Genomic DNA, 16405 nt, shown 5'->3' on the forward strand with positions numbered 1-16405 from the left:
GCCTCAGCCTCTTGCGGGGCCCCTAGAGCTGCTGGGGCCAGAGGGACCCTTCGGAGGGCAGCCTCAGGCCCTTAGCACAACCAGGACCCTAGAGAAGATCTTGTCCCCTTCTGGTGGCCTTGGCTGGGCCACCTGTGACCCACCGCCTCAGCTCCTCTATCCTTTCCACCAACCACCCATTCCTCCCTCCCCCAAATCCTGCCTAGGCTCCTGCCTAATTCTAGGGGTGCCACAGGCCAGGCTCCTGGGTGACGGAGCACCAAGCCCAGGGACCTACATTCCAGCACGACACTGGGCCTCACGTCCCCTGTGAGTCTAGAGTGGGGCTCACCCTTGTCCCTGCACGAGTCTCTTCAGGGTCCCTTAGCCAGTCACCGAGCACAGGCCAGGTGTTGGCACAGGTGTCTCTTTGAGAAACGGTACCTGTGACGGCACTTAGAGCAGGAGGCCAGCCCACGTGGCTTCGAGGCACCCCTCCAGCCTGGAGCTGGGGCTACTGGGATGACAGAAGGAAAGAAACGGTTGGGGTTAGTGATGGGGCTCCAGGCCTGGCCTGTGGCAGGAGGGCAGGGATCAAGTGCTGCCCCATCACGGAGGTGGGTGGGGTGGTGGCAGGGCAGGGGCGCAGGACTGTCCCATGGGGCAGCCCCACGGGGGCCGGGTCCTGAGCACATCCGCAGTGATGGGGGGCCACTGGGCCTCTGCCCTTCCTCCTCCGGTCTGTTTCCCTGACTTCAGGGACACACTAGGGGGTTCACCCCTCGAACACTGCCTCATGGGGCCCAGCGCTGTCCGTCAGCGCAGGGGTGAATCTCTTGCCAGCTCACCTCCTGTCATGCTCAAAGCAGGTCTGTCCCCTTAGCCTTGAGTGATGTTTAAAAAGTCCCTGTTATGGGAGTCTGGGGCGCACCAACCTTGGGGGGAGAGAAAACGCCCCTGACTGAGCCAGAGTGGAAGGCAGGCCCACTGGGACAGCTCTCCCCCTGCCCCAGCCTGCCGCCCGCCTGGGGGGCCTGGGGTCTGGGACCCTTTGCATCTGTCCCCTGCCCTGTCCCTCTGAGGGGGTCTGACTGGAATCAGAAGCCCCGGGCCCAGGCCTCCTGCTCCTGCCCCAGGCTCCCCAAGCTCCCCAGCTCTACCCAGGACCGTCCCTCGTGTCTCCCTGCTGCCTTAGGAAAGGCCTCAAGGTCGGGGTGCCTGGGAAGTGAGCTTCCAGCCGGCCCATCGGGGGCCCATCTGCTCTACCTCAGGAAGTCAGGAAAAGCCCCGGCACTCCTGGGGCCAAGCCCCTGCTCTCCCGTCTGTGCCAGGGAGAGGCCAGTGAGGACTGGGCCCTTGGGGGAGGACACGAGCTTCCTAGCCTGGAGGCCGGTCCAGAGCTGGAAGTGGGGAAGCCCTGTGGGCCTCGGCTGCTGGCTGGGGTCCTGATGCCCAGTGGATGTCCCAGCTGGGAGCAGCCACCCTGCTGGCAGGACTGGGGTCTGAGGCTGTGAGGCCACCAGAGACCCCTCAGCCTGACCAATCTATGCTGGGCTCCAAGGCGGCGATGTCACTGTCCGGCCCTGCTGGGCTTCTCCTCTGGGGAGAACCGAGGGAGACCCGCGGGCCAGAGGCAGCGTAAGCCAGGGCATCCTGGGGACAGAGTCCTGGTGCTTAGGGCCCACGAGGTTCAGACACAGCCACAGAATCCAGAGCCAAGGTGTGGCACGGCAGGGAGCCGTTGTGATGTTGTGGGTCACCCACTGGTTCCCACACTTTTCTGGACAGACCCTAAGAGCATCCTTGCTGCAGCCCAGTAACAGAACAACAGGAACGCCCTTAACAGATGGGAAACTGGAGTCATGTGTTGCCTGAGGTCACACTGGTCTCGTCGGCTGAGGGGGCTGTTGGCTGCCGAGTCCCCCTGGGGTCCTGCTGCTGTGCTATACTCGGCCTCAGCTCTCAACGTGCTGTGTTAGGAACCATGCATGAAGGGTAGGCACTGGCCATTTTGCCGTCTGCCAGGCCCGGTGCTGGCAGCCAGGCTGAGGATTAGCTGGCTGATTCTGCTGGAGTAGAGGATTTCAACAAGCTCAGCACGGTTGCCCGCTGGGCCTCGGTTTCCCTTGTGGTGAGCGAGAGGCCCTGAGTGCAATGGTGAGGGCCCTTCCGGCCACAGTGGGGTGATTCCAGAAGTGCCTCAGGGTGGGTTAGTGTAGGGTTGCTCCCACCCATCTCCTGAGGGCCGGCCACCCATGGAGGAGGCCTGGCTGAGCGCCGGTCACTGGGACGACAGAAACCGGTCTTCAGCTAAGCATCTACTAGCAGGGAAATAGAGGAGCTCAGGGATGGTTTACACCTGCACTGAAGCTGAATGCCCACCTGTGTGCCCATGAGCAGTGGGCTGCACGGACCCCCACTCCTGCCCAGGGTCCCTGTTCTGCCACCTCCAGCTCTGAGACCTGGCCTTGAGCCAGGGGGTCCCTGCTGGGAGGCCTCGGCAGGGGGCTCATGCTCTATAGGCTCCAGGGGCATTATTGGCAGGCCTGGGGTGGGGGTGAGCGGTGCGCCGGCCTGCAGTGGATTGACATGGCCCCCCACCCCCACCTGCCTGCACCCAGGACTGCCCTGCGGCTGCCCCGGCAGGGTGAGCCGGACTCTGAGTCCTCAGGGCGAGGAAGCCAAGCCCTCGGCGCAGAGCCCGCGGGTACCAGCTCTGCACAAACCTGGGAGTGAGCCGAAGCCAGTCGGAGAGGTAGGCCGGTGTCTAGGCTTCCCTGCCCAGATCCTGGACAGGACGTGGGCGTTGGCAGCCCCGGGATTTCTGGGGCACCCAGGAAGGGCGTGTGGTGTCTGGTGCCACTGAGCGGCCCTGAGCCCCGGACCTTTCTAACCAGCTCAGCGGAGCTGCCCTCCGGCCCAAGGAGCCCAGACGCGGGTTTCCGCCACCCATGTGGTTGCTTCTCTGCTGACCTGGATGCCCTTCGCCCTGCGGGTCCCAAGTGAGGTGACCTGGATGCAGTGTTTTAATGGCTTAAGCTCCATTCCAAATGTGTCAGGAAGCCAGGCTCCCCCCTGTGCAGACGCCTCTGGGTCGGGGGGGTTCTCGGGGACTTGGGTTTCTCCTCCTGCCCTTTCTTACTATCGTGCCCCCCATGGTGGGTGAGCACCCCAATCCCTTTCCTCCCAAGACCCCCCACAAGCCTGGGTAAAGTCACAGATATTCCTGAGATTTGGGGTACCGGGGCCCTTCACTGTCCCCCGCTCTCCTCCTCCCCTATGGATGCCTTGCCCCTCCCCCTTACTGTCTGAGACACTCACTTTTCCTTGATTTATTAAAAAGAGCTGCTTTCCCTTCCCCTGCCGGCTCCAGGCTTGCCCAGAGGCTGGGCACTGTCTGTGCCCCTGAGGCTGTCTCCTCAGCCCACCCTGCAGCAGGACAGGGCAGGTGGCAGGGTGTGTGACATCTGGCTTCCCTCTCATGCCCACAGCCTCCGTAGGAACTTGGGCTGATTGAGTTTGGACAACACGTCCCTGAGGGCCACCCCGGCAGTCTCGCTCTTCACCGAGTCTGGGGACAGCGGCCCTGCCTGGAAAACCTCCAGAGGCGGGGACTCCCATGTCCCAGGGCCTCCTTCCCTTTGGGAAAACTAGCTGGCAGCTGGCCTGGCCTTTCCCGTAGAGTCCTGATACCGACCTGGGCTCCGCCTGGGGTCCTGGTGGGGTCCCTGGCCTGAGGCCCCTCCCCACCTTCCTGTCACCCTGCACACCATTCATGCCTCGGGTCTGGGTCCCCTGAGGAACTCCTCCTCTGAAAGCCTGGCGGTGTCCAGCGTGAGCTCCTCGGGCCGGAGGGCAGTGAGGCAGCGCCCGGACCCTGACCTCAGCTGTGGCTCATGAGATGGGTGCCTCTGGCAGCCGCTGAGGCTGATTCACTGGGCAGCAGGCGGCCCAGATCCCAAGCCGCTGTCACTCCTTGTCTATACTCTGCATAAATAATAATAATAATAAACAAACCTCCCACCTTCCTGCGGGACCAGGATGTCATGGGGGCTGCTGAGGGATCTGCCAGGAGAGGGTGACCTGGCTATTTCCCTCTCACCTGAGGAGCCCAGGCTGGGAGGGGAGGAGAGGGGAGGGGAGGGGAGGGGAGGGGAGGCCAAGCTGGCTGATGTGGAGGAACTTGCAAATCTGGTGAGCAAAGGAAGGGCCAGAACAGGACGCTGCAGCCCAGATGCCTCCTTGTGGAGGGTGGATAGAGGTGTCACCATTTGGGATGGGGTGGCTATTTTCTCCCTAAGGGGCAGCTCAGGAGACACACGACTGGTTCCTGGGCCCCACGCCAAGCACTGTGGTGCAGACTGGGTGTCCCCAGTGGCAAGGTTAGATCAAGGGGAATGCTGGCTGCCTGTTGTCAGTGATTCAACCTGCTGAGGGCATTGGGAGCAACGCGCCAAAGCTCTCCCCAGCTAGGGTAAGCAGGCCCTGGGCCCCTCGACTCAGAGGGCACGACAGAAAATGCAGCACAGCTTCTTGCAGGTCCCTGAGGGCCCTGCAGGGAGGCAAGGATGAGGGGAGCACCCCCAAAGGGGCAGCGGCCTGACACGCAGGTGCTGACCAGGTGGAGAGGCCTGTTTCTGGAACGGGAGGGCCCACAGCATCAGAGGGGCATGTCAGCGCCAAGGCCAGGAGGAGGCACACCGGGTATCCTAGCTGAGGCCCCCGAGAGGCTGCGAGGAAGTGTGCCTTCTTTTGCCCATCATGACACATCCTGCGTCAGCCACTGGACCTGTGCTGGGCTGGGAGCAGGGACAGTGGCCCAAGGGGACTCTGTCCTGGGAGCTCTGGGTGTTGGTCTGCTGGGAGTGGCCACCCACAGTCAGAGGGCATTTGTCATCTGAGTGTCTGGGCCCAGGCACACCTGTCTCCCATGGATCTCAGTGGGTTAGGCTAAAGGGACACCACCTTCCTGAGTGCCTACTGTGTGCTGGGCTCTCCCTGGGAGAGAGCACCCTAAAAACAGGAGTGAGCACTGTTCCTGCTTAATATCTTCCTCCATGATAGCATTGTGACCCTGTCACCCGGGCCCCACCTCCAGCATGGTGTCCTGGGGGCAGAAAAGGAGGGTGCCACAGGCATGGGGTGGCACAGTGCCCACCGCCATTCGCTCACTCCCAGTGGTTTGCAGCATAGAGTTTAGTGTGTCTGGCTAAGTGGATTTATGGATTATATGATCTAGTTTAAAAACAAACTAATCCTTCAACATGATCGAGTAGCTTACAAAAGATTCCTGTCAAGAAACTGCAAGTAAGACCAATAATCCACACCAGGTGGACACACACAGAAGTGGCAGTTCTGACCTACATCCTTCCTGAGGAATGCTCGTCATCACCCATGTACGGACCCCTCAAGAAGCCCCAGATATAAAAATAAAACCAAACCGTTGGTGGCACCCCCACCTGCACCGTCACTGGTGAGGCCTTTCCTGGGTGGCCTCTGCCTCAAGAGCTTGGTCAATAGCAGCACAAAATCCTCCCAGGTTGGCAAGGCATTTAAAAATGAAGCTTTCAGAACATGAAAACCCCCACAGCTTTTCCCCGGCGATGTTTAAAGTTATGTGTTGTTCAATCCGGTGCTTTTTGATACCTCCCTAAGCAATGATAAATATGTGGAAAGCTCTTTTCAAGTTCCTTGCATAATAGCATAAGACAAAAAACACCTACCACCAGGCAAACACTTATTCTTTCTGCTGCAGTAAAAATGGCAGAAACAATGGATGTAAAATGATCTGTCGGCAAACCAAAAGGCATTTCTCTGTCAGCAAATATTGTCGGAAGATGTAGAGACAACACTGGCGTAGACTGGAAGAAAGTGTTAGAGCACATTACCCGGTGTGGGAGCTTTGCTGCACAGTTGGCTGTAAGGACGCATGAATCTTAGCTTAAGGTATTTGCCTGATTCTGTTCCAATAAGGAACTACACAAACTACATTTTTGTGGGCATGTATGAGCTACCAAAGGAAAGACAGAGCAGAGAAGATATATCCCCTACAGTAAAAGCCTTGTTTAATAAAAAAAAAAGTCACAGGGGGAACACAGCATAAGTGTACCCACTGATGGATAAGGACAGGATTTTGTTTTTAAGGATTCTGGATAGCAGCATCTGCCAGATTCACGCATTGGCCCATCTGCAGTCAGACCATTTCAGGAAAGAACTATAAGCCCATGGACACATAAAATGCTGTGGGAGCCATCAGTCGTGTTAACCTGACAAAATGAAGACTGTCCTAGTAGACGCTTTATATTTGGTAGTAAGATTGGGTGAGACCTTTAGTGGCATACAGGTGTGTGTGCGTGCACACACACACACACACACACACACACACACACACACAAGTGGCTTGTATATTCATTATTGGAAATAGAATTGAGCTCACGTCTTAAGCTAAGATGTGCAGAAACATCTTAGAGCTATCAGTCTGAGGCACCCAGTAAAAAGCTTGAGAAAATAAATGTACCTCCCCTTCAAGGCAAAGATTTTAAAACAGATGCTTGGAAAATGTTTCCATGGACATGTGATCTTGTGGCCAACAATGTGGGCGATTGATAGAACCCCTCTACCTACACATTAAAAAAAACTTGGAAGCAGAAAATGTTTCTAAAAATTTAGATATAATTTACCTGCTATAATATTCACTCTTTTAACGTGTACATTCAGTGGGTTTTAGAATATTCAAAGTTCTTCGACCACCGTCATTAGTTCCAGAATAATCTGTTTTTTACGCCTGTAGAGTTTTTAAAAGTAGACTTTCCTTGGGTTTTGAATCCGTTTATGAAACATAAACATACAAGACCCTCTCAAATAATTGACAACAGGGAGGACAGAAACATAGGAGCTGGATTTTAACAACAATTTTTCATAATTGGTGGATGCAGTTTAAAAAGGAGTAGGTGGTTCAGCAAGCCTGGCTCCTGATGCCCTTGTTCCGTTCAGCTCCCATATTTTTGTGATAGCCAATAAAATCCAGAATTGAACTAAACTGCTTGAGAGCCAGGCCTTCAAATTTATGTTTTACCATGTTCAATCAAGATTTTAGTAAATAAGAATAGTATAACAACCTTGTATGGTGACAAATAGTAACTAGACTTATTGTGGGGACCATTTCCTAATGCATGTGAACATGGAACCCCCATGTCGTGGGCTTGCACAACTGAAACATAATATTGTGCCAGTTATTCTGCCATAAAAAAAGATTTTAGTAAGTGAGGAAGCATACTCGGTCATATGAATATTTCTAGTGAGTGCAAAAAATGCTTTTTTGTATCTTTGTAAAGAAGTTTGTAAAATCTACTGAAAAATATGGTTGACTTCACCCTCACGGAATTCTTCTCCATGCTCCCTTTGGGCGAGATGCTCGATAAGCGGAGCTATATTGGAGTGGGTGCTGCAGAATGTTTTCGGAAGGTCAGAAATGCCGGAGTCTGCAGCCCCGCTCTGGCTTCCCAGTCCGCACTGCGCCCCCTCCCTCCAACGAAGTAAAGCAGGACACTCTCCTCACTGCAATAACCAGCGCGACATTTTCCAAGAGTCCGGCGGGTCATGTTTTGCCCTGCTGAGAAGCTTCTGATCACAGACCGCGCCCTGGATGAAGTGCAGCCTCTCCACCGCCCTCCCCGCCCCGCCCCCTACTCCCCCAGTCCCTGTTCAACCCCCTCAGATAGCACTTGCTGACTGCTGCCTCAGGTACCTTGCACGGCAGTCCGGCTGTCCGGCTGTCCGTCCTGCGTTGCCTAACCCCTCACTTCTCTTTCCTCCAGGTCTGCCCCTCAGGCAGCCCCGCCCCGACCCCCTGACCTGAATGATCTGCGCCCTCCCCTCACTCATAGACACTCTCTGTGCCCCCACGTTTTTCTTTTTTGAACAAATCCCTGCTGGCATAATATATAACAGTTTATTTGATTATTGCTCGTCCCTTCCAGAAGAACAGAGGCCCCGGGAGGGCGGGGAATCGCCTCTGTCCACAAATCTGTGCCCAAGGGGCCGCAGGGAGGGGGCAAGGGCTGCTCTGGGGCTGCGGCCCTGCGCGCCCAGCCTCCCGCAAGCCCCTTGGATCTCCCGGCCTGGAGTGGGACTGGGGTTGGTGGTTTCAGGAGCTCAGTGACTTGAGACGCGTCTCCTCTCGGTGTCCGTCTCCTCTGCGTGCAGTGGTGCTGCTGGGGCCCTGGGGCGGGGGGCAGCCGGGGGGCTTGGTGTCACGCTCCCCCTGGGCGGGCGGGCCTCAGCAGCCTCGGGGGGCAGCAGGGTGCCTGCCTGGCCGGTGGCAGGTGACAGGAAGCCGCCCCGCAGCTGGGCGCCCGGAAGTGCCGAAGTCCTCGGGTCCCAGGGTGCTGCGGCCACGGAGGCTGGGAAAGGGGCCGCGCGGGGTGCGAGACGGCGGCCACCGGGTCCTCCGGAGGGCGACCTGCGGGACAGCGGCCGGTCCCAGCCCCCTCCCTACCTGGGGCGCCGGGCGGGGAGCGGGCAGCAGCCCCGGAGGCCCGCGGGCGCCGCAAGGAGGCCGCAGCCGCAGCCTCAGCGGGCCCTGCGGGCGGGCGCCGCCGGGCGAGGAGCGGTCCGGGCGGCGTGCGGGGGGGAGCCCCGGGGGCGGCGGCCGGGGGTCGTGCGCGGGGCGCTCAGGGAGCGGCGGCCGCCCGCAGCGGCAGCAGCAGCAGCCCCGCCAGCAGCGGCAGCGACGGCGGCCCGGACCCTCCCCTCCCGGCGGCGGCGGCGGCGTCGAGGGCGGGGGGCGCCAGGTCGCAGGCCGCGTAGGGCTCGAGGCAGGCGGCGAAGGCCATGACGTGCGCCACGAAGCTCTGCTCCTGCACGCCGTGCACCAGGTGCGCCTGCGGGCCGCGCGCGAACACCGCCACGTCCTCCCCGCCGTGCGTCTCGGAGGACAGCGGCACCGCCGCCTGCTGCTGGTACGCGGGGTCTCCTGGCCGGACGGGGAGGCTCAGGGCCGGCGGCGCGGGAGGCCTCCCTCTCCCGCGGGGTCCCTGCGGGGTGCCCACCGACCGCCAGCCCGCCGCACTCACTGCTCTGGCTGTCGTTGACCTCGGGCCGGAAGGTCCCGTTGAGAGCGAATCCCGGGCCGTTGCCGTAAAGGATGGAGGTGTAGGCCTTCTTGTCGGAGGCCTTGCTGGGGGCGAGCCCTGGAGGGGGGGGCAGGAGGGGCCTGTGATCCCGCCGACCGCAGCCTGTGCGGTGCCCTCTGTGTGCTACGCTCAGGTGCTTCTTGCCTGTCCACTGCCTTGATCGTCACAAGAACCCTACAAGGCAGCTGCTCTTATTACCCCGTTTGACAGATGAGGCAACTGAGGCTCCCAGCAATTTCTGCCATATAATTAAGGAAACAGAACCTGCTACTCTCCCTGGGCCTACCGAAAATGGAAGTCCCGCGAAATGTGTAGCCACCAAAAGAGAAGACGTGAGAGTGGTCAGCAGTGACAAGGGTCAGTGTGTCCTTCTCGCTTGTGAGTTGGCTGGCCTTGTCAATGGCAGAATCGAACATGACAGCCTCGGTCAGGGCCAGATAAGCTGTCCCATCGTGATGTCCATGGTCAATGCGGCCTCCTGCAGGAAGGCCACGTGAGAGGCAAGTGGTGTCCAGCTGCCCTCACCCCCCGCCTCTGCTCAGCCAGGGGCTGCCACTCACCCTCCACAAAAAGGTAGTAACCACGGGGGTTCCTGCTCAGCAGGCGCAGGGCTGCCTCTGTCATCTCCATCAGGGATGGGTCCTGGGTGAGGTCTCGGTGGGCCTCATATTTTGTGTCTCCTGGCTCAAAGAGGCCTGTGGGGAAAGGGGCTGGTGTGACTGGCAAGCTGGGGAGTGGAGAGGGTCGGTGGCATGAATGTGTGTGCATGCGCTTGGCCTTCTGAGGACTTGTGGGGCCAAGGCAGGACCGTGAGGGTGTGGGGGGTCATTACCCATGAGGTGTGTTACAGAGGGGTCCTGGGATGCCTGAATGAGTGCAGTGCGGTTCCACACGTACTGGGCACCCTGTGAGGAACACAGCCAGGCTTCAGCCCATTGCCCTGTGACTTGCAGCCCCTGCCCCTGCTGTACCCCCTGTACCCCTGCACCCCCATCACCTGGTTCTTGGCCTGCCACTCTTGCACCAGGTTCCGCCCATCCAGCCTGATTCCGCTGTGGTTGGCATCACTTGGGTACTCAGGGTCTGGGGTCCCCTTGGGAAACATGTACTTGCGGCCTCCACCCAGGATCACCTGGGGCCAGAGGATTAGGGCAGGTGGGCTTTGGGCCTGGCAGGCCCTTTGCTCCCTCCTTGGACAACCCCTACCTCCCCCCACCAGGTCTATGGGAATGACCTGTCCCGAGCCGTACCTTCTACACCCCCTGCCCCCCACACAAGCCCCCAGAGACCCTGCCAGGCCCCAGGGCTCAGGCTATCAGTTGCCTGAGACTGTGGCCCGTGTGGGGCCCCACCCCGTCTGGCTGGCCCCTGCTGCTTGCCCTTCATGTCGCACGTCAATGTCCATGTTGGAGATGAGCTGCTCGGCGATATCCTGGCAGCCTTCATTCAGGGCCTTAGGAGGCATGTTGGCATCCGAGTACCAGTTGCGGTTCACCACGTGTGCATAGGTGCCGGCTGGCGAGGCATGCTGCACCCTCGTGGTGGTCACCACCCCCACTGACTTCCCTAAGGGTGGCAGAGGTCAGGGTGAGCCATTGAGATCTCTGAGCCTTCCCCTACCTGCTAAGCTGGCCGCAAACCCACCTGCTTTCTTGGCCCGGTACATCACAGAGGTGACCTCATTGCCACGTGTCGTGTTGCACTGGTCAAAGCGGGCGGCTGCGCTTACGCCAATGGTCTGGTAGTTGGCCTTGACCCCACACAGGTAGGCTGTGGCAGTGCCTGCACTGTCTGGCACCTGTCTGTCCACGTTGTATGTCTGGGGACAGAGATGCCCTTAACTCTGCTCTGGGGCAGGCACCCAGATCCTGACCCAGGCCGCAGAGGTCCATCCTCGCGGCCCCAGTACCCTAACTCAGGCCCCAACCCTTCTGGGGCCTTCCCTTCTGCTACGCTCCCCAGCCCTACCCTCAGCCCTCTGGGATGGAGCAGCTTGTGGTCACCAGCCCTTACCTTGGACAGAGCCAGGTATGGGAAGTGGTCCATGGCCAGGGGTGTCTCAGGTCCCAGTTTGTAGTTCATCTGCCCTTTTAGGATCCGAGCGGCTGTCACCGTGGGTACCCCCATGCCTAAAGGAGCACGCTTGGTCAGGCCTGAGTCCCCAGGGTTGGCCTGTGTCCGCCAGCAGCCTTGGTGCTGGTGTTGTGGGGGCTACAGAGGCAGACAGGCCTTACACACTCACCATCCCCCAGGAAGAGAATGAGGTTCTTAGCGGCCGTCTCGATGGGCTGTAACTTCTTAGCGGCATCCAGGGCCTGGGCCGCCTGGCGGTTCCAGAAGGCTGGGCTCTCCTCCTCAACTGGCCAAGGGGAGAGTGGAGGCTGGGTCAGCCTGGGGGGAGCGCCCTGCCTTGGGGGTGGCTGGGAGGTGCTCCATTACCTGGGATGACGCCAAGGGAGGTCTGTAGCCTCAGGCCCAGCAGAAGCAGCACCCAGGTGCCCGGCATGCTGGGGGATGGTGGGAGGGCCACAAGGCTGGGAGTCGGGTGAGGCTGGGACCCTAGTGAGGCCAGAACCTGGGTGCCAGCTGCAGTACAAGCTGCCTGGGCTGAAATCAGGAGAGGACTTTGTCCCTGGTGTAAAGGTCTCCATGTCCCTCCTAGTGCCCCAGGTGGCCCCCCTGACCCCACCCCTCCCTTGTGACTTTAAGCCTTGCTGGCAGAAGGGAAGTGGCAGGGTGTGGCTGAGCGAGACTAGGGCAGGGGCCCTGGAAAAGACAGGTCCGTCCTGTAAAGGATGGGCCCCAGCCATCCCCCAGGGGGATCAGGGGCAGAGGTCCTCCGATGAGGAGCATTTGCAGTGTCTTGACAGGGGCCCCACCCAACCTTCTGCTCGCACAGTCTTGTGGGAGGACTGCTACTCCTCCATTCACTTCACTTGTTCCGCGTTTCCTGAAAGCCAGCTTCGGCCAGGCTTGCTTCTGGGTGCTGAGGGACCGTGGGCGCAAAGCACACAGCCTGGGCCAGGGGCCTGCGTATAGCTTCCTGATGCCGGGAAGCCCAGGCACACGGGAAAGGAGGCATGTGGGTGGCCTGGCTGCCCACCATGCACTCAGTTTCCCGTCAGGCTTGGCCTGGGCGGCTGGGTGGGTGCTGGCCTGGACAGGGCACCTGAGAGCCTGGGCCCAGAGTTCTCAGGCTGTGGGAAAGGGTGGGTTGGTGGTGACAACAGAGCGGGGGCCCTGTCTGTGTCTCCAATTACCGAGGGCTGGGCCAGGCCAGCCTTCAGCGTGTGTGTGTGTGTGTGTGTGTGTGTGTGTGCGCGCACGCGAGCATGCATGTGTGCATGCACGCACATGCATGCAAGGGGCAGGCAGGGGTGGGGCCTAGTGCTCTGTACATGAGCTTGACCTCTGCTCCCTTGGACAGGTAAGAGGAACCCAGGGTTGTGTCTGCTCTCTCCAGGGCCATGCACACCCACAGGTACTGCTTCTGATAAGAAGCTAAGCAGCGTCAGTCACTCCAGGCTGGGTTGGAAAGCATTCCTCCAATCCAGCAGTCGCACCCCTGGGTATCTATCCACAAGAATTGCAAGCAGTGTCTCTGGGAGAAGTTTGCACACCATGTTCATAGCAGCATTATTCACAGTAGCCAAAAGGTCCGAGCACCTCAGTGTCTGCAAACACATGAGTGGGTTAACGGAGTGCGGTCTATCCAGGCGAAGAAGAGCCTAAAAAGGAGGGAAATCCTGTCACTGCTGCAACACTGATGAACCTGGCAGACGAGATAGTCCTTGAGATGAGCCTGTCACAAATGGACAAATACTGTGTCGTTCCACTCACACAAGGCATGTAAAGTAGTCAGATGCCTTGAAATAGCAGAGTGCTGGCTGCCAGGGGCTTGGGGAGGGAGCTTGGGACTTTGTTGTTTAATGGGTACAGAGACTGGGTTTTACCAGATGAAAACATGCTGCAGAGCAGTTGCACAACAACGTAAACATATTGAACACTACCAAACTGTACCCTTAAAAATGGTTCAGATGGTGAATTTTATGTTGTGCTTTTTATCCGAATTTTAAAAATGTTCCAAAGAAGAAAGCCTTGCTCCCAGCTTCACCTGCTGCAGTGGACCACTGTGGCTCCTTCTGTGCTCGGGCCTCCTCACCACCTGAGCTGCAGGCTTGATCTCCAAAACCAGGGCCATGCACTGGACACCAGCAGGTCACTGCCAAGCCCCACTTGCCACCGTGCCCTCTTATCAGGCAGACTTGCCCGGTCCTCCTCCCTGGACCTGGACCTGCTGTCCTGCCAGCTGGGCACGCTACCCTGGGTATCATCTAGATCTCAGGAGGCGTGTCACTGGGGAGCATGCCTCTGGCCTCAGTTAATTGCCTGCGCAGCTCCTGTCTCCGGCATCATCTTGCTGTGCTAGGGGAATTCTTGACTAAAGGTCAGGGGAGAGTAACTCCGGGGCGGACCCTGAATTTATTAATTTGTTCTTTTTACCAGGTTGTAGGTTGTAGGTTTGTTACTCTGAGATCAGCCATCAGTCCAGGGAATCCCCAGTCCCCTTTTTTTAATTGGGATTTTTGACAGAACTGTAGTTCACATGCATTTATAAGAAACAGTACACAGATCCTTTGTATACTTGGCTCAAATTTTCCCAGCGGTATAGTCCACAGTTTTCCAGATTTCAGTTCGGATTTCCCCCATTTGCAGGTACTCATTTGCGTGTGTGTGGGTTCTGTACCATTTTATTGTATGCGGTGTTTCCTGTAACCCCCATTCCACTTGAGACGCTGAAGAGCTCCAAACCCCCCAGATCCCTTTATACCACCTATGTCCCGCCCAGTCCCCAACTCCTGCCCTACATTTCTAAAATTTTGTCATTTCAAATAAGTTGCATAAATGGAATCATACAATCTTTTGGGATTGGCTTTTTTTCATCCAACATAGTCCCCTGAAGGTTCATCCAAGCGTGGATCAATAGCTGACTCCTCCTGTGTCTTACTGGTAATATCCTGTGGGGTGCATAGACCACAGTGGGCTTAACCATTCGCATGTCAAAGGACAGACATCTTCACTGGTTCTGGTTTTGGCTATTATAAAGCTGCTGTGAATATTCATGGGCAGAGTTTTGTGTGGACATACATTTTCATTTCTCTGGGATAAATGCCCAGGAGTGCAACTGCTAGGTCATATGGTAGTTATTTGTGTGTGTGTGTGTGTGTGTGTGTATTTTAAGGAAACTGCCAATAAAAGGAACCACCCAGCTGTTTTCCATCATTTTTATATTCCCGTCAGCAATAGGTGGTCCAGTTTCTCTGCATCCCTGCCAGCATTTGGTATTGTTACTATTAAAAATTTTTAGTTCCATTCTGATAGGTGTGTAGTGTGAAATCCCCTTTCATGTACTTCTTATGATGACATTAAATAATCATCAGCCATTATCTGCCGTGATTTCTATGAGTTTTGTCATGTGCCTGAGCAGGACTGGAGACCAAACATACAGTACGTGTCCCTCACAGCAAACAAAGGATGTTTGTTCACATCCAAAGTCTGGGGCCACTGGGGCATCCTGCTCCCCCTTCTGGACGGAGCCACCTGACTGTGATGACATCTGCAGGGATTACAGGGCAGCAGGCAGCGAGCTCTTCCGGTGTCCAGTGCGAGAGCACCTCCGGGGATCCTCATCTTGGTCTGGGGACAGCAGCCTCCTGCAGCCGGCCTGCCCTCCTGCTGTTCTCTGAGAAGGGATTGTCTTGGGGGGCCCCATCTGGAGCCTTGGCACCTCCACCTTTGTCCCCATTTACCACCTGAGACTGCCAGGGCTGTGTCTGAGCCTCTAGCACGGTGCCCACGGTAGGCACTGCCAAAGGCGCGTGATGCTGAGCCAACCCACAGAGGAGGGACTCGTGCCTGCCTCCTGCTCTCCCCAGCTCGTGATGACCTGCCTCCAGGACATGTGGCGACAGCCCCGTCACTTGGGAGAGAGCACACAGGAGCTGGCAACCGCTGTGATCAAAAGTCAGCCCCTACCCAGCACAATGGGGAGCACTTTGAGGAGACAAGCATCCCTTTCTAGGGGCCAGTGCATGCTGAGCCTCTTCCACCCCTTCTCATCTGAGCCTCCCCACAGCCCTGTGTCCCCTCGCACTGGGATGCTGGAAGTAAACGCAAGTTATGTTTTGCCCTTGTTTCTCTGGGCGCCGTGTCAGGCAGACCTCATAGGGTCGGGGGTCTGGCAGGCAGTGGGGTGGGCACTGGGGGCGAGGGTGTTGTCTCAGCCTGGCCGAGAGTGGCCGTGCCTGGCCCTCCAGCGCTTCTGATGATGTGTCCCCTCTCTGGCCAGGTGCACCCCTGCAGTTCTGGGGCCAAGAGGGGAGCCTGCCTGAGTAGAGGCCATCCAGCAATTAGCCCCCAGGAGGCTCACCATGTTCGCAGAGCAGGTAACTGCCTCATGGCTGGGTGACTGATGCCCTAGGACGGCTGGAGAACAGGGGGCCATGGCCTGGAGGTCACGGGCTCACTGGGGGGTCAGGTGGAGGACAGCGCCTAGAGTTCTGGGGGTCACAGTGAAGGTGCTGACAGCAGGGGAGGGAGAAGCCCCCTCCCCTTTTCTGCATCTCCAGTTTGGGTGAGCATCTGCGGTCGTGCTGTGGGCCCAGGGACCCGGGCTCGGCATTTCCTGGGGGGCAGATGGGCACTGACTGGAGAACAGCCCTGGGAAGGGCGAGTTCAGGAAGGAACCAGACGGAACCACAGAGAGTTAGTTTGCTGAGATATGTTCTAGGGTTCAGCACATCTGAGCGCATCTAAGGCCCTAGCTGAGAGTGCACATTAGGGTGCACCTGGGGACCCCAGGGCTTACACTTTTCCATGTCACTTGCCCTCACAATGGGAATTTTGACCTGTACAAAGGTCAGCACCTGACTGGCATTTGGGGCCAGAGAGAGGTCGCAAAGCCCAAAAGGCTCCCAGAAGGCAACTGTTATTAGAGGGAGCCCGTTATACTGGCCTTGGAAACCGAGGCCCGAGAGGAGGTGCAGAGGCCCGAGAGGTGCAGCAGCCCGTGGCGGCTGCTGTCACCAAGCTGGCTGGGACAGGCTGGCCTCCGGGAGGGTCTCAGGGACGAAGACCAGAAGCTGGGCAGCTAGTAGTTGTTTAAAGGAGACTTTAATCCAATTAAAATCTCTTGAGCACCAACAACATGTGACTCATCCTGGAGGCCAAATGAACCAAATCAGGCCTGACCCTCTTCCTGGCTCCCACCCCGAAGTGCCCCTCCAAACAGC

General features: G+C 58.0%; 1 protein-coding gene across 1 annotated transcript; it reads right to left on the reverse strand.

Annotated features, from left to right (window-relative positions):
* Window positions 1-7916: 7916 nt before the first annotated feature.
* Window positions 7917-12408, reverse strand: LOC118925836 (intestinal-type alkaline phosphatase). Its single transcript, XM_036912138.2, has 11 exons — window positions 11553-12408; window positions 11356-11472; window positions 11127-11242; window positions 10758-10932; window positions 10507-10679; window positions 10111-10245; window positions 9946-10018; window positions 9674-9808; window positions 9400-9591; window positions 9054-9170; window positions 7917-8953 (listed from the first exon to the last, which is right to left on the reverse strand). Exons 1-11 carry the CDS (start codon window positions 11617-11619, stop codon window positions 8652-8654), a joined length of 1602 nt encoding a protein of 533 aa, XP_036768033.1. The 5' UTR covers window positions 11620-12408; the 3' UTR covers window positions 7917-8651.
* Between the last annotated feature and the right edge of the window lie 3997 nt (window positions 12409-16405).

The sequence above is a fragment of the Manis pentadactyla genome, chromosome 6 (assembly GCF_030020395.1).
Source record: "Manis pentadactyla isolate mManPen7 chromosome 6, mManPen7.hap1, whole genome shotgun sequence".
In the NCBI taxonomy this organism is placed as follows: Eukaryota; Metazoa; Chordata; class Mammalia; order Pholidota; family Manidae; genus Manis; species Manis pentadactyla.

Bases quoted from the DNA above. Each gene is read 5' to 3' on its own strand.
- LOC118925836 (XM_036912138.2), bottom strand. From the start codon at position 11,619: ATGCCGGGCACCTGGGTGCTGCTTCTGCTGGGCCTGAGGCTACAGACC. The intron at 11,473-11,552 runs GTAATGGAGCAC...CCCCTTGGCCAG, and splicing joins CTCCCTTGGCGTCATCCCAG to TTGAGGAGGAGAGCCCAGCC. The intron at 10,246-10,506 runs GTGCGACATGAA...CTCTGGCCCCAG, and splicing joins TCTCCAACATGGACATTGAC to GTGATCCTGGGTGGAGGCCG.